The sequence below is a fragment of the Fistularia commersonii genome, chromosome 28 (genome assembly GCF_037954325.1).
Source record: "Fistularia commersonii isolate RoL2024-O1a breed Wild chromosome 28, RoL_Fcom_v1.0, whole genome shotgun sequence".
Classification (NCBI taxonomy): Eukaryota; Metazoa; Chordata; class Actinopteri; order Syngnathiformes; family Fistulariidae; genus Fistularia; species Fistularia commersonii.
This window is the reverse complement of record NC_141311.1, coordinates 1,197,900-1,216,041: the sequence shown is the minus strand read 5'-3', so window position 1 is coordinate 1,216,041 and position 18,142 is coordinate 1,197,900. Positions and strand designations below refer to the sequence as shown.

General features: G+C 45.6%; 1 protein-coding gene across 2 annotated transcripts in view; it reads right to left on the bottom strand.

Moving 5' to 3' along the window:
* Positions 1 to 18,142, bottom strand: part of prkar1b (protein kinase, cAMP-dependent, regulatory, type I, beta) — a 64,329-nt gene that overhangs the window by 17,966 nt on the left and 28,221 nt on the right. For both annotated transcript variants that reach the window (XM_086175501.1, XM_086175502.1), the window contains 2 exons: positions 5,059 to 5,120; positions 1,168 to 1,214 (listed from right to left, as the gene is read on the bottom strand). In XM_086175501.1, coding sequence (XP_086031627.1) covers positions 1,168 to 1,214; positions 5,059 to 5,120 — 109 coding nt within the window. The remainder of the gene's footprint in view (positions 1 to 1,167; positions 1,215 to 5,058; positions 5,121 to 18,142) is intronic.

Genomic DNA, 18,142 nt, shown 5'->3' with positions numbered 1-18,142 from the left:
ACGTCTAGATGGAGACGATTAAGACGCGGAGCGACGCTGCACATATGGAGCGCCGGCCAGAAACAGTGTTACAGAACAAAAAAGAAGGTGGCCGCAAGATTGTTGCCACTGCAAGCTAACTCCTCCGACACTGATTAGCTTGTTAGCGTAGGGGGTTAGAGAGGCAGTGTTGCAAATCATCTGAGCTTTTACACATCCGAGAGGGATGGTCAATGTGCAGCAGAAGAAGAGCCCACATCCGGGGCCGCCGGGTCATTTAGCAGGAAGGGCTCCTGATCTCACGGCGATCCTCGCTATTTAGCATTCCGCAAACAGGGGAAAAAATGGTTGATGTTCTACTCGAAAAGGTCCACATATGGCTATTTGGACCAAGATAATATTTGTCCTGGTTGTCGCAATCGCGACAATCGCGAATGTTCCTGCAATCGCGTAAGAGTGGTGTCAAGTGGGTCGAAAAAGGATGCGCTTTTAGAAGACAACAGATACTCCAATACGATGGCTTTGTTTCATTTTAAATCCCAAACCAGGCCTAAATTTCGGGGTGTAGATGAACACAACTCCCCCGTCTGCAGATTACACTGACAGACTATAATTATTTCACTTGAGTATGGCAACAACACTAATTATAACTTGGATGAGGCACAACACTTCACCACCAAGGAAGCACAACGGGTGCTGACAATCGCTGCAAGAGTTTCTTTCAAGACAACGTTTCCACTTAAGGAATCCGTCTTCTCGTGTCTCAGGTGGGATGATTTTGTCGCACCCCTGCAAACCCGGCAGATCTCCTCCTGTCCCGCTCGTCGCTGTGAGACGATAAGGTCACTTCCTGTATAACTTTCCGTCAGCTCCCGTTTTTATCTCCGCCGCCCCGTGTCGGCGCGGCTAAGACAAAAGCGATGCTCGGCACTCGTATAGGGCCGCGTTCAGATTGCCATCAGAGCGGAACTGACCTTCCAAGGTGAACAAAACACACCGGAAACCCAATACAACCTGTCCATTGTTAGGGGGAAACATTGTCTCAGCCTGAGCGGGGGAAGTCTGGATGTTCCCACTGTGGTGGACGTCTGGCACGGCGCACCACAGGAAATAAACCGGCGGAAGGCTGTTCGCGTTCACTGACCGGCAACAAGTGTGTTTTGGTGTTTGTGCCCGGCGGCCACTTACGTCCACTTCTCCCTGGTCAATCACGTAAAAGTTGTCTCCTTCGTCACCTGCAGGAGGACACGAGAGGGGGAAATACACTTTCATTGCTTCGTTCTCAAAGAAGGGATTGAATAGCTGTGGATCTACAAATAGCTCTTCATTAAAAAAAAAAAAAAAAAAAATTTAAAATAGGTTTTCTAATTTTATTGCCGGGTTCAGTAATAAGGCTTTCCACTGGGTAAACCATGGAAAATAGTTCGAAAATGTCGAGCCAGTAAATCTTGCAACCCAACCGAAAGGCTATTCTTAAGAATCCTCTCCGTGCAAATTCTCTGGCGTGGATCTAAATTTTCGTCGAATCGGTCGACGATCACACGTTGAGATCCGCGTATTCCTATATTGCGATGACTCAACGTGACATTTTGTTTTCTGGCAACACCGAGCCGACTTTGGCGAGGAGATTTCTGATCCGCTGCCGAGCAAGAGCGACGACATTATCATTTAAAGATGTTCTTTTGAGTGAAGTCATAAATCATATTACAAGCTGGCACGCACAGACGTACACAACCACGCACACACACTCCCAGCGCTGCGATGCACTCTTTTGAAACAAAATCGCAACTTCGCGACACATTAGCGATGCTAAATGTTAGTTTTTAAATATAGGTATCGTTTGGTTTTGTAAGGATGAATTCAGCCGACGGCGGCTCGAGTCAAATGGCCCGTTCAGCTACTCATCGCAACATCTCCTGCCACGTATTGCGTGGTAAAGGAGAGCTGTTTGTTTTGGTGACGGCCCGACCGAGCTTTTGATCGCCGCCGTCGAAAGCCATAATTAGCAAACCGCCGGATTCCATTTCCAGGTAAAGACACAGAGGAAACAGTCATAGATTAGATGGAAAAGACTTTCTTCAGAAAATGGGCAGCGACGGTGTAGCGACTGGCTTGGACGTAAGCGGATAAATCAGTTTCAACAACCGAGGCAAACAACTGGCGTGGGCTCTCAGATAAAACGTATACAGTATTGATTGTTGAGGGTGTTCCGTTTGCAAAATGAAAAGGAAGCGGTTCAGTTAAGACAATATTTGCTTTCCTCGTGTCAAACAGGTTTGGTCCACTGCAAATAATCGCCAGATAGCTAAGAAATGTGCACGGCGGGCGATTCTACACGTCGTCCGGTTTACTGACTGGATCTCCTGTGCTTTCAAGGCAACTTGAAACAACCCTTGGGAGCCGATGGCGGGCCGATGTCTAAAAGCATCCCGTCTGGAGATAAGGCTGAAAAATGGCCCCAAAAAAAAAGTTCCTTTAATTATGCTATCCGTTACATAGGGCTCGGGAGGGGGGGGGTGATTTGAGGATTGACAGCCACATGCATAAGCACCGGGAAACTCTGCCTGCAGCTACTTCTTACAATAAAGAATAAATGCAAATACAAGTGGGTAATGATGCATGAGGGTACATGACACAAGTATGCATGTGTATGCTTTGCTAAGTACTAAAGAGGGAAGTAATGACTCTGTGTGTGTGTGTGTGTGTGTGTGTGTGGATGTATAGAGTGTGTATTGGCCTGAGGACTTGAAAGGTTTGGTACACCCTGTGTGTAAAGTTCACAGGAGTGCAAACGGTTAATTAATATTAAGTGAAGAGTGCTCATTAATCACAAGGCTCTTTTTTTTTGTCACACAAAATGCTCCTTGTGTGTGTGTGTGAAGGTTTGTCCTAGCGAAGACCCCAAACTCGAATTCTCACACACACACAAACACACACACACACACACACACACACGACCTGCTTCAACCTGGCCCTCTGCAATCTGTCTCAGCCCCTCTTTTATCTCGTCTGCCTCTCTTTCAGTTCCCTCTCACTCTGTCCCTCTTTTCTTCAACTCTTCCTGTCTTTTATCACTTCAGTTCTCAAACCTTTCTTTTGCGCCTCCGCAATCCTGTGCCTTAAGAGTCCGGGCAAATATTTGAACACGGGAACATACACACACACACACACACACACGTACATGTATGCTTGCAGGGCTTTGGAGAAATGAGATCCTAAGGTGTGTTGTACAGTTTTGATCTATAAAGTGAACATGCAGAAGTAGTGTTTTTTGTTGTTTTTTTTAATGGATGCAAAGTATCAAGCAAAAACACGCCAGGAGAAACAGTGAGGCGACATTTATACGCAGATTTTCCAAATTTGTTTCAATCCCTCTTGGGTCGGAGTCTGCAACTTGTAGCCGTGTCTAAATAGGGTGTGATGGGGCAGCGGCGGGCTGATGATTCCCTGAAGCTGCACAGTAGTCCAGACGCCGTACGGATCGTATACCTGGATTGTGTATATAACGGATAGGCCTCCAAAGTTGTGCTATCACCAAATTAGGGCTTATTCACTCCTGGATACTGTCGACAAGAGGGTTGGGGTGACAAAGCAAATGTGCGTTGGGCCATTTCGCGCCGTTTGAACGCTTAACCTGGGTGTTTTGTTTTTTTTTTTTCTTTTTTTTTTTTTATCGGGTCTGAACGCACATTTTTTTTTTCCTGTGTTTTCAGCTAGTTGACATGCTACTTCTAGATTTTAATGGGGATTACAGGACTGTCTCAGAAAATTAGAATATTGTGATAAAGTGCTTTATCTTCTGTAATGCAATTACAAAAACAAAAATGTCATATATTCTGGATTCATTACAAATCAACTGAAATATTGCAAGCCTTTTATGATTTTAATATTGCTGATTATGACTTACATCTTAAGAAAGCTCAAAAATCCTATCTCAAAATATTAGAATATCATGAAAAAGTAATTCTTTTTTAAAAGCATTACAGAAGATAAAGAACTTTATCACAATATTCTGCTTTTCTGAGACAGTCCTGTAGTGGAAAAATGCCATGTGTTGCTGCATTCCTGCAAAATACACGTCAGGAGATGAAAGTTCTTGTGCATTAGGCAACGAGAAGCAAACCGATGGACCCAAATTAGCGATATGAAACTTCCCCTACGGGAGGGCGACACTAGTCTTTTCTTACTTATTCAAATAACCAATTTAAGGGATCACTTTAGTCAGCTAAGTTCATGGCGGTTACTGTGAATTGCCAAGCAGACAAAGGGATTTCATTCAAATACTTAAAAATCTACCGGGCTTATGTTAGATCTGCGAAAATTGAGCTATCAGGGTAATTTTACCCGCAGTTATCTTCACTGTTTTGTTGTGACATCATTATTTACCGACACCGTGCCACTTTGGCTGATGGATGAGGGCTTCAACAGCAGTCAGCTGTTCATCAGGTGTCTTTGAAACTATGAAGCTCCTTCCTGCCTTTGTCACAGCAGAGCGGCCTTTTTAAGAATCCGCCTCAACACCTGTCGTCTTGTTTCCATCGGCTCGACAAGAGCCGGGGAATGGACACGGACACGGTGGCTTATTTGGTATTTCTCAAATAAAATCAAAGAACGACATGAATAACGTGCACTTCATCTGCGCAGCGTGCGCATATTTGCGGCTGCCGGCTGGCGCAGATCAAAATACCAAAGAGAAAAAAAAAAATTACGTTTTTGTTATGGTCTGTTATTTTTTTCCGCTCCGCAACGTGACTATGTGTCACAAGACACACTGATTATTGATTGACGTGTGATTAGAAAAACAACAAACTAGGCTGCAGAGAATGACAAAGTTGAGCGCGAGACGTGCACGAGACTTCCACGAACATTTCAAACATGTTGAAAGGATCGATCTGCAATGTGTTAGATGTTCAAAATGCTTTTACCACATTTAATAAATGAAGGCACTGTTGCTGCAAGGATGGCTAGTTAGCCACATATGTGTCACCACGGCAACTATAAGACAGTCTGATGACGCTGATGTGAGTAACTCCCAACATCAAGTGCAGCCACGTTTTGTTTTTGAATATTCATACATACCTTGCTGGATGACTGTCTCTCCCGCGATATGAGTGACCGGAAACATGGCGTCGAATATGTCGCTGAAGGGGAAAAAGGAGAAAGAAGGGGAAAAAAAAAAAAAAAGGACGGAAGTGAGTGAGACGGAGAAGACACAGCAAAGAATTACATTCCAGCTTTCACACTCCGTTGGTAGGCATACACAGAAATGTACTGTGCACGCTGAGGAATTCGTTTTGTGGAAGAGTGGCATGATGGAAAAGACAGAGCGGCCATAATCACGGAGTTCGGTTTGCCATCTGAGGCCATTAGTCACTGACAAACACGCAGCTTAGCCAAAAAGACAAGCCTGGAACTCTGGATGACCTCAGCAAACACAGACCTGAGCGTCACACACCCTCCCGAGTGTGTAAGCCTCTTCATCATCGGCCACTTCTGACTAAACTCCCGCTGGAGTCACTAAAAACGACACCTTTTTCTGTGAGGTTTCATTTCAGTGCCTTTGCAAAACACTTATCAACTCTTAACTCCTCAAACGCTTTTAAAATATTGTTTTTTTTTGGGGGGGGGGGTCTATTGTCCTGTCAAGCACCCCATTACAAGATTTTCCGCATCCCAAAGAGCGATCTCAGAATTGATTATCTGAGACGAACCGAGGGAAAAAAAAAAAACAGACACCGGATCAATAGCAGAAGTGGAATTGATAATCTATTAATAGCTTAGTTTGGCTCATCATCAGACTTTACACATAAACTTCCTACTGGATTACTGTAATTTCGCTCCTGTTATTATCCGTTTCGGACATGCAGTTCTGTTACCACCTGTCTAATTTCACCGGTATTTTAAGTGGCACTGACAAACACGCGCTATTGTGAGATAGTAAAAAAAAATGTTACATAAACTTAATTCAACCACGTTGCTCCCTTTTTTACGAGCTAAACATGACTGTGTTCTTAAGAGCGGATGATCAAAGTGTGTGTCTCCGAGGCATTGAAAAGACAAACAAAACAATGACTGAGCATAAGCTCTATTTTCGTTTGAGGCCGGCAGGGAAAGTACTTGTTCGCCCGCTCCTAATCGGGCAGTTTAAATGCATAAAGGCCCGGCAGATTAAAGCTTCACTGCCGGGATGTGTCGGGACAAGAGAGAACTCGGTATCCTTCTTCTCTTCCTCTCTCGCACCTCCAGGGTGTTTTTATCTGTCTAATCAGTTGCATACCACCCGTCTTATAGAGAAATATAGAAAAAACAATAAAAGCGGGTCAGGCATATCAAAGACACACAAGACCTGCTGAGTGAACGCGCTGCAAGTTCGAGCCCGCTCTCGGATATGCGCGCTCGAAGGGCGAGTATTACCCGATGTGTATTTGAGTCGGTCGGCGTCTTGAGTGCATACATCCTATGAAAACACGCAGGCTCGTACGAAAAAAGGCGTGGGCGTTAGATATGTCCGACGGCACCCCGGCCTCAGCGGCGCGCAGAAAAATTAAAAGGCTTACTCAGCCGCACACACCTTGCCGCGCGCCTGCAGACACGAAAGTGTAGCTTTGCTGGAATCCAGCCGGCGGGCTGCAGGTCAGCAGATGTCTGGGACATCTGAAGATGTTTGGAGTGGTTTGGAAGTGAACTGGCTCTGCTGGTATTTGTTTATGTGACAGTGAATAAAAAGCAGACTTAAGTAGGTGGATTTAGGCCAGCTACGCCCACAGGTAGGCCCCGTGAGTTACAGCTGCCCACTGACTCACACACGACCTCAAGCCCAAACAGTGTATGGGATTCTTTGAGAGCAACCGGCGCACCGTGCTGTATTTGTCAACAGGTTCACACATAAAACCGTTAAAATGAAATGCTTGAGTCAAGATGTTCCAAGAGGAAATCTTGCATTTTGTCACGCTTACATGAAGCTGCAGCGCTTTGATGGTCATCAGTCGGTGACACATCTGCAGGAGTGGCATCTGCTACATCTGTGCCCACCTGTGCGCGCCGCGCCACACCGCGCCGCGCATCTCTAACGGTGAGGAAGGTGCCGATGATGCACGGCGTGGTCAACAGCATGTTCAAGATGGAGCCACCAAACCATCAAAGGCAACCCAACCTGGGCTGAGGTAATCACCCTTGACCACCTCTCTCTTTCCAGACTCCATCCATTCCCCCGCTGAACGCATCAGTGAGCTCACAAAGAAACGTATGCAGATAATTGCTTCCCTTCATCTCCCCTCTTTTTTTCATTTTCAACTTCCTCCCTGTCTGTCCTCAATCACTTTTTCTCCCCGTCTCCCCTAACAATTACCCTTTTTTTTTTTCTCACCGCCCCGCCTATTTCTCCCATCTCTTGTCGGTCGCCCCCAATGAAGCGCTTAATCTTGTCCTTTCCGCTACCTGTAGCCCGAGTGACCTCGCAAAGAAAAAAAAAAAAAACAGAGCGTCCGTCAAACAATGGACGCGCTGTTCTGACAGAATCGGAAAGGGAGTCCCGGCGGGCTCCGAGCGGGGGGTCGAGGAAGTTCATCTCCACCCTGGGGAGGGAGACGGGAGCTCCTGTCACGGTTGATGTATGTGATGCTTCCCAGCAGCACATTTACATACTCCGGTACACCTGAGGATGAAGTAAAATGCCGGTAAACAGGCACACTTTCATTCTGCGCTGAGTGACATCATTCTGATCTCATTTGAAATCCTAACAATGCCTCGGTTCACACAGAAACCCCGTCCAGGTGACATCACCGGGACGGAGTGTGCGCTCAGGAAGCGACGGCGAGAGATAATGGCGTTTTACGTAGGGCTATCATGGTGATCGGGCATCATTTTCGGAGGACGATGCCAAAAGATGAAGTCACCGCCGGTTTTAACGTGGGAGCCGATCCCGCCGGGGAAAGAGGACACCTCGACGCACCGCTGTGCATTGCTTCGTCTCGTGTTCGACATTAAACTGCGGTTTTGTCGCAGATTAAATATGAAGGGTGAAGCCAATTATCCCTAAAATTACTGTAAATTCATGATGCCGGTTATATGGCACGGTACGAGCGTGTGTGTGTCAGACTACAGTTTATGTGTTCAGGCACTCTGTCACTTGACACATGAGCTCACAACACAGACCAACACCCTATTATTGTTTTCAAACACTCATAAAACTGTGGTTAGCTTGCGGGGGGGGTCAGACATGTATGTAGCGCAGTCATTCTTGCTTGTGATTTGACCTGCTCGGTCACTGAAGACCTCACTCTCTCTCCTCTTTCTTCCTAATCTCTCCGACACCGCATGTGTTTATTTGTTCAGTTGCAAACGTCTTATCTCCTCCATTACCGCCCCGATGCCACGGCGCCCCCGTTACGCCGTAAACACCCACCGGTCCTCACGCGCCTCGACCCACCGCCGTGTCTTTTGGTTTCTTAATGGACCGCAGACTGTTGGATAACATCAGCTGGGAGTAGATGACCCGTCTAGAACGGACGTCCTCCCACGGTGGAAGAGGTTTTGCGAAGGGCAGAAAAATCGACAACCGCGGGAAATGGGGGAACTTCGCGGGTCGTTTCTGGATGTTGCGGCGCTGCGGGTTTGACTTCGGCAAAGTTCGGGTCTCGAGCGAGGATCAATTTGCAGTTGGAAGTATCTCAGATTGCTGATTCTGGCAGTTGAGACGATAGTCCTTGCTTTAGAAGTCACAGTTACATCCTAAAAATCACAGCCTGCTCGTGATTTACCCGAAGAATTGAATCACTGATTTCAACATCCTGATTCCTACATGCTGGGATGATGGATACCAGAAATAAAGTCAAATCCACATGTTGGACGTTTTGGAGAGAAGTTCAGAGAACGTCATTGACAGAGGAGGGATAGTGAATATATTGGTAGATGGATGCTGGAATTGGAGGTCTAGAGGAAGACCAAAGTGAAGATTTATGGATGTCGTGAGAGAGAATATGAAGTTAGTTGTTGTGAGACAAGAGGATACAGAGAATATGGTTAGATGGAAAAGGTTGATTCGCTGTGGCGACCCCCTGAAGGGAAAAGCCCAAAGGAGAAGAAGAAGTTGTCACAGGGGTGCAAGACATGTATGACCGAGATAAAGTGATGACTGAGATGGTTTGGACATGAACACTCCTGCCAGGTAGGACATCTAGAAGGCTGGAGGAGAAGGTTGATTTGCTGTGGCGACCCCCTGAAGGGAAAAGCCCAAAGGAAATCTAGAAGAAGAAGACTGGAAATAAAGTCAAAGAATGGTCAGAGAGGAGGGTCCTGGAGCTGCAGTGCACATTTTTACATTCACACAAGAAGCAGGTGGTTGACATGCTGATTGTCACCAGGTCCAGAGCTGGGCTGGCTTAGAAGAACTTACAGGAACACACCAGAAACAGATGAGATTGATAAAGACGGTGTTTTTTTAATTCCTCACTATGCCTCAGTGAAAACAGCTTCGTGAGGTGGACTTTGTGGTGCATAGTCTCATTTCCAGAGTATAAAGTTAAGCACAAGCAGTGAAATTACTCACATGGAACAACCAACTCACCCCACTGAGCTCTGTTAATGTGGACACAATGCAATTTATATTTAACCATCTAATCCAGTCTGATCTGACATACATTCACAACAGTGACACATGCCGAAAAGGTGCGCATAAAAGAGTGTGAGGGAAAGCGAACAAGGGCAAATGAAGAGGGTATAATTATAAAGCCCTGAGGCATTCAAGGACAATATATTTATGGCATGAAAGCTCTGGTGCCCTTTCTAACACCAGAGGCCTGGTGCAAATAGAGGGATCAGGCCTCCAGTTGCTGACTGTTTCTTCTCTCTGGCCTCCAAGGGAAGCCACGCACCAGGTCATGTCGGGCAATGCTACTTCATAATACGCTAAAATACATGATAATACTCTTGAAGATGATTTGGAATGCCTACGTAATCTGTTCAAATTGGGTGAATTATCCAAGTTAGCGTTTAGTTTGATGTTGGATGGGTTGTCATAGATGGGTGGACTGTCATTTAGGAAACTGTCGGCACAGCAGGAAAAAGGGCAAGGAGCTTTTCCTAAACTTGGCCTGAAGTCCTCTCGACATCAGAAAAAGCATGCGTGTGTCGCACAAGCTTTAAGAGCAGTTAGTCTTCGGTGATAGTTCACTCTAAGACCTAAAGGGGCTAATGTTCACATACGTGGACATCCACGGAGGTCCAGTCAGGGTGATGTTCTGTGATGAAGTGCCAGGAGTTGTATTTAAGAGCAGGGAGCACACTGTTAAACCCACACAGCTGGCCCGGCTGGTTTTATAAGGGGTGTAAACCCGGGCGCATCCTGTTGCCTTAAAGTTTGGATACGAGCACCTCGGGCCATGCCGATGTAGTTCAGTCGTTGATCGGCGTGACCCGTACAACGCCGCCGTGACCCGCAGGAGGAAACCATGCCGCCTGTAGATACCGCAGGGATCAGAACAGCAGAGAGCAGAACAAATCAGAAATCCAGTATCCAAAAATGGTAACATACATGTTTTGCTCCTTGCAAAGCAGACAACATCTCACAAGCTCTGATTAGTCACTGTAGTCTGCTGACGTTCGGACTAGTCTGAGGGGGTTCTACTGGATATTTCAGAAGATCATCAATGTTTAATTTGGAAAAAATTGAAGGGGGTAGTGGGTATGGCCTACCACTGAACTTCAATGCAGTGTGTGTGTGTGTGTGTGTGTGTGTGCGTGTGTGTGTGCGCGTCGATGAGTAACAAATCAATATTCCTGGTTCCCAGACAGACAGGGATACATGTTCATCATTAATCCCAGTTGGGAAATTCTAGAAAGTGATGACCAAGCGTACTTTTTGCGTCATGCCCTCGACCCAGACACCGCGCCGCCCCAAAACCAAACTTTACAGCACAAGACTAGATGTGTGGCCCGGCCAATCTCCTGTTTGTGCTACATATTTCACGTCGGGAGACCTTCTGGTCCCGTTTGTCGGAACATTGTTCGGCATTCGTGGGAAGGATGAGAAAGCGTTTTTTCGGTCGGACACACTCCTGTGACGGGAGGGAAAGTTACAACACCTTCTTCTACTTGAAACCTTTGAGCCTAATTGAAGCGCTCGAGCTCAGATAAAATATCAGGCTGAGATACGACAGAGCCGATACCGACACCTTGGACCCGGGTAGCCTGGAAGTGCCAGCTTTGTCATAAAGCTATGATTACGATGCCTCATTACAATGAACCTGAGCACCTCCTTCCCGTGCCCAGGAAGGGCTTTTCGCACCGCCGTGTCCCTGGCTGTCCCGTTTTAGATCTGAGATGCGATGGAGAGGAACCGGGGAGGTCAGCGGCAGCGTTCGCCTGCGAGACCGTCACACACACCGGCTAATGATGCGGAGCTCGGACGATCCCTTTTCCCAATCGTTTTCACACGGCGCACACTCCGAGCCAAGGCATACAACGTTTGCCCTCGGGTGGGCACAGAACACACACAAATGTTGGCGTAGCGGAGTGAAGGGGCAGGGTTCCATGGCAGCGGAAGAAAGGTCCAGACGGAGGAGGAAGAGGATGAGAGGGAGGCAGCGGTTGCTCGAAGGATATGAGGGGAAAGCGCCACAGGAAAGAGAGCCAACATCAAACACTTTCGCAGCATCTTGACAGTAAATATCAGCTAAATCTTCCACTTGTTTGAAACGGTCGGATTACTGTACTGTCCTGCGCCGAATGAAGAGTAACAGTGAATGTGAAAGTGTATTCAGGGTGTAACCTAACATTTTACTGTTGTGATGTCAAGTTTTCATCTGGGAGGGTCAAGTGTTGAGGTCAGAACGTACACGGACGGTCCTCGGTTTATGACCTTTCCTGGTTCCTTAGCCATCTCTCGTGGAATTATTAATAGAGTTTTGTTCCATCATTCCAATGCACGGCGTTTGGGATGTTAAAACAAACTTTGCACGGGAACTAGTTGGCGCCACGCGGCGTTCTTCGAGGAAGTTTCCGGTTGTACGCCATATTGGATTGTGCTACATTTGTTTTTCTTTCATTTGCATTGCATTCAGGAAAGGTTTTGCCCTTCGTTACGGCTCCCGAGCGTCAGTCTTTTTAAATTTATTTTTTCACTTTTACTCTCTGGTGTTTTTATGTTCTAGATTATGATGTTAGCGTAGGAGAGTGACATATTTGTTTATGTTCGGTGTGTGAGTTTGGAAAATTTAGGGTCTCCTGGATGTTTTTGGACTGTGGGAGGAACAGAGAACCGTGGAGGCTCCGCTGTGGGATTCGAAAGCAGGGACCTTCTTGTTAACCGCCGAGACACGTCCGCAAGAAAAGTAAAGACTACAAAATGAAAAGCAGTTAGCGTACCCGGTAAAGGGAAGGAGTGAAAACGAGTTTTCTCCTCGTCGCACGTCACCAACTCTCCAAACGGGGGTTTCGTGCTTCATTATTTTCAACCTTGTTATAAATTCAGCTGTTCCGCAGCCCTACCTGATGATTCAACACACACCAGCTGTGGATGCAGCCATGATGTCAACGTAAAAATATTACAAACATGCCCAACCCTGCCGCCTGTCCCTCTTCTTTCCGATCAATGTCTTCCCTTCTGCTTGCGCGCATTCCCTCGGCATAGTCATTACGCACCTCGGCTGTTGACTGACTTGAAAAAATGAATTAGCCGTCATTAACCAACACACAACATCCATAGTGCATCTTCACACTTTCCTAATGCCTGGTGCTTTTATGTTGTGGCTTGGCCCCGGGGCAGGAAAAGGAAACCCCTTCCTCCACTTAAGAGAAAAGGGGTCAGGGTGAATCGGGTGCTGACAGGACTAAGCCTCCGCCCCTGTGATGTGTCTGAAGGGGACATTGACGGGAGTGAGGAAGGATGAAATATCCTAATTCGCTGTGTACAGGTGCCAAGCGTCGGGCCTCCTTCGCTCTATCTCCACTTGTGTACACATGCACACACACACACACACGTGTGCACAATCCGACACAGCGCTGAACATCACAAGACACGCCGCTGTCTCCGAGGCACGCACTCTCCCCGCCACCCACCCGACACAACTCAAGCAGGAAAACAAAATGAGCGTTTGAGCCACAGAATGGAACAAAAATAGTTCCTCGGGGTGTTTAACCCTTCGAGGTCTGAGAAGTTCCCTCCACCTCCACCTCCACCTCCACCTCCACCCCCCGGCTTGTTGTTGCTTGTGTTACGCCGGTGCCGATTTGTTCTCCGATGTCATAAAAAGTCTTGCCTTTTCTGTAACATCGAACGCAGAAGGTTAAATAGGAGTGTGAACCTGCAGCTGGTGCAGCTATTTAAAGACGTCATGAATTGTTGTCCGATTACAAAGCTCACAAACTAAGCATTTTCAAGTTTTTCACTGATTCTCACCACCCTAGAGCTCAGTTTGACTCAATATTCACTCCATTGACTTTCAACTCTGGCTTTCCGGTTGCAATGAAAAGCAGATCGTTTCACATAATATAGCACAAAGGGCTCTACTTGAGACTTTAGCGCTATTTTTTTTCAACCAATGTCTTGCTTTTGCAGATTCATGCCACTTGTTGCTTTTCCTCATGTTTGTCAATTACACTTCTCCAAAAAATAAAGGGAAACACTAAAATAACATAATCCTAGATCTGAATGAATGAAATATTCTTATAAAATGCTGAACGTGCTGACAACAAAATCACACAAAAGTTATCAATGGAAATCGAATGTATGAACCCATGGAGGTCTGGATTTAAAATCACACTCAAAACGAAAGCGTAAAAACACACGACGGGCTGATCAAATGTCCTTAAACTAGTCAAAATGAATCAGTGTTGCTTCCTAAGTGGACCGTTTGAGTTCACCGTGATAGACTTGGACTTACATTGTGTTGTTTAAGTGTTCTTTTTATTTATATATATATAAAATGTATAATATAAATACATATTATTAATATATATATACATATTTGTGGATGTCGTTCTGTCTTGCTATCTATATTTAAATTCATATTTATTTAACTTTTTTTTGACATTATAACTGAAACACTGCTGTGACAAAGGAATTTCCCCTATGGGGATCAATAATATATATGAAAAAAAAAAAAAAATATATATATATATATATATATGTGTGTGTGTGTGTATATATATATATATATATATATATATATATATATATATATATATATATATATATGGAGAGAGAGAGAGATACAATGGTCTTGTGACGACCAAATGTAGCCAAATTTAAATAATGAGGTAAATGTGTGAACAAGTCATCCCTGTAAGCGAAAAAAAAAAAAACCTCACGCTTTATCCTTGAAATGAGCATAATGGGCCTCCTTGAAACCCCACAGGTGTTTACACAACACAGAACATCAGACGTGCACGCTGGGACACATACATACAGTTGGCTGACACGGAGATCAGAGCGAAGCGCAGAAAATGCTGCAGGCCCTGAGGAAGTAGGAGATTTGAGTAGATGACTTGGAGGAGAGAAGAAGTGAAGGAGGATGTATCCATGTATCCACGGTGGGACAGCTCAAGGACGAACCTGTCCGCCGCGGGCGTGTGAATTGCGGTGTGCTCGCATGTGTGGTCGGCTAAATCTCATCACTTGGCGTTGTGGCGGTGAGTCCGCCGCATAACGGTAAATTGCGGGTGCGAGGAGCACAATAGTATACATTCAATAGCTGACTTGTGAGTGATGTAATGCCTTCCCTGTTGTAAACAGACAGAGCCATCCTGCAGACCTGGACAGTGTTGAGTAACCGTCCTGCACCTTGTGTATGCTATGCTACAACAGTGGAATGTGCTAATGTTAGCAACTCCGCTAAGCTTCGCCGTAAATAAAGTTAGCCGTAGCGTTGATTAACGGCAACGGCAACCATGATTTTGGAAAGTTCAATTACACCGAAGCATGTTCTCTAAAGTAGCAGGGTGGAAGGGCATATTTACAGATATTGAATATAATTTTAATAAACATGCAATTAGTGTTTAATTCCCTGAAACAAAGAAAAGTGATGGTTTTGTTTAGTGTAGCGTGATCCCTTTCTATCTGCATAATGAGCCATGTAGCACACACATTAGCTCAGAGGAGACGCTATAAATACAATTAGGTTTTTTGCTGACGCGTCTCATGCAGTCTACAGGGTCGAATGAGGCCCGATGCTCAAAGTAACCAAAACAAATAAAAATAGAATTGTGTCTCGCAACACACAGATATGTGTGAAGTTCGACATAAGAGAATAAATAACAAAACAAGAACAAACCAAAGCCAGGGATTTGGATGATGCGCCTTCAGCCTGGGCTTCCCTTAAGGTGCGGAACAGCTATCTGGGTTATTAGCAAATCCCAGTCACGATCAATCAATACGGCTATCGATTCGGACTACCGTCATTGTAATCTGAATAAATCTCTTTTCATAGGGGACCAAGGCAAAGCAGCCTTTCAAATGGACCGTAAAGTGTAAAACCCTTAACTTGTCATCATAACCACCTTATATGAGTAGATGACAGCACAAGCAGCACTTCTTAATATCAGGTATCACCAGCGGAATTGAAAGGCCGGCCTTCTCTTCCACACAAGTGCCGGCCAAGGTTAGTGAGCGGAGGAGTGGACCGAGCACCTCTAATCTAAATGAAACTCAACCAGAGCAACACCCACACACCAAAGAGGAGGTCATGGGAGAATTAACACGCTATAACTGGACTGTTGTCTGTGTCGGAGTGCTGGAATCTATCACAGTAGCATAGACAAAGCCGACGGGATGTATACAATAGGAGGCCACGGGCCAACCCCAGCTTTTCTGTAGGGCGCTGGGCAGCTCGGCCCTGGCTAATGTGGCCTGGTCAGTGTGTGGGTTGTATTTTGGGCCTGGCTGCACTATAAAACCACTGAAGGGTTGCAGGAACATCATGTCCTCCCAGTGGGGGTAAACACTGGCTGACGCTCCCGCCGTCCCTCCGCATTCACCCTGTATTCCAACCGACACCGAGTGGAACGTGTCCGCGAACAAATCGCGTCCCGCCGATAATCCCGACACTTCTTTTGTTACACGAAAACAGCGTCAAAGACGGGGGGACGTGCACGTGATCGTCTTCTCTTCCCTCGACGGCTGGAGACGGTCCGAGATGCGAGGGCACGTTGACGTGTTCAGATGGATCTCGGTTAAATAGTATCGCTAGAATCAGACGGTTCGGCTTATTTGTGAAAACCCTCACAGATGCCTGTAAATGTTCCTCTTCCAAGTGATTGAATTAACCGAATCTGTTCCCTTGGAGACATTTGAGTGGCGTATTCATAAATCCACCTCTCTGAATTCATATTCATGGTAGTATTGCCACGACGTGACAGCGATATTTTACGTTTCGGGCAAAAAACTGATGAAATTTCGGTCTGATGCCGGCTCAAAAAAAAAAAAAGGAACTTTTATCATGCAATGTAATCTTCTCCTGTGCTGCAGTTCTAACTTGCTGGAGACTCAGCTAACCTGGATACACCTACAGTATATCTTCTTTTTTTCCCTTCGGGGGTCACCACAGAGAATCCACCTTCTCCATCCAGCCCTTTTCTCTGGATCCTCCTCTCTCACACCAACTACCTCCACATCCTCAGTCATGTCGTCCATCAATCTTCTCTTTGGTCTTCTTCTAAACCTCCAATTCCAGCATCCGTCTACCAATATACTCACTATCTGTCCATGACCCAACCATCTCTGACCTTCTCTCCAAAACATCTAACATGTGCCGTCCCTCTGATGGACTCATTCCTGATCCTCTCCATCCTGGAACCTCAACATCTTCATCTCTGTGACCTCCGACCTCTTTTGGTCATTATCACTGTTTCTAGGCCATACAGCATCGCTGGATACACCTATATACAACACTTATAATTTAGAAATACTGTATAGACTGATTATATAGGCTATAATTTCCAGACTATTGAGCACACCTGAATATAAGCCACAAATAACTAAATAAATCTATGTGAACATACATAGGCCGCACTTGTCTATGAGGGGTCCACGTTGTAACATGAGGTACTTACACAGAAAAAAAAAATGACATACCGTAACACAAATATGTACTGGAAATGCTTTTTTTTTTCTGAACACAGCTGATGAAAAAGATGACAAATAAATAAGACAATTTTCTATCCCCGCTTTGTCCTACTCCAGCCGACCGCTATCTTGGTCTTCCTGTTGTGCACTAAAACCATTAAAGTTGTCTTCTTCGGTGTCCGAATTGGACGGCCTCAAAATTTCCCGGTCATTTCATCGGCTGAATGTTTTGGCGGCGGGAAGCTTGTTAGCCTCAAAAAATCCATAAATCCGTTTTTTAAGCTGCAGTGTTCAAAGCGGGTAAAAAAAGTAGGGCTTATATTCCAGAAATGACGGTATGTAATATATATTTGGGGCAGTTGATAGAATGGATAGCCATCGTCGTGGCTGAGTGCGTTTGTGAATGAGTGAATACAAGAGTTCCCGTGTCTTTGATAATATTTACATTTTCATGAATGGAGCAGCAACACATGTGTGCCAGATGTCTAACTTTACATAAGTCATCTAGAGGGGCATCAGTTGCACTGATTTGCCGTTTTTTGGACCGCAAGATGGTTCAGAACAGCTGGGATTTTGTCCAGTCAGTTGTCCAGTTAGTGAAACTGCGATGGAGCACGCAAGCATACAAGTCTGCTTCACCGAAGTCTCAGGATCAAAACAAAAATCATGTCTGATGAAACCGGTTCGAGTCGATCGCTAGACCGGATCCACGGTGACCCGGCCCAGACCCTCTTACTAGTGAGAACATGAATGAGTCCAGCATCCCGACTTACTCAATGATGCCACTTTAAGGGAAAGATCTTTATTCAGTCCATAAATCATGTTACCTGGCTGTAAGCACGGCTTGTGAACATTGCCAAAACCCTTGAGAAATATTAGATGAGTGTCAAGCGTGAGTGATTGGGGATTTAGTTTGCCTGGAACATGCCAGGGCTTGGACTCCATTCTGCATGGTTTTGATTTCTGCTGCCTGGACTCCTTTTACCCATAGTGCACGCTAATACCCGGGCTGAGTAGTTTTCCCATAACAAGATATCCGATCCAATCCCCTTTGAGGTCCGACAGTAAGACGAAATGAGGGGATTAAACCTTTTGTTTTCACTT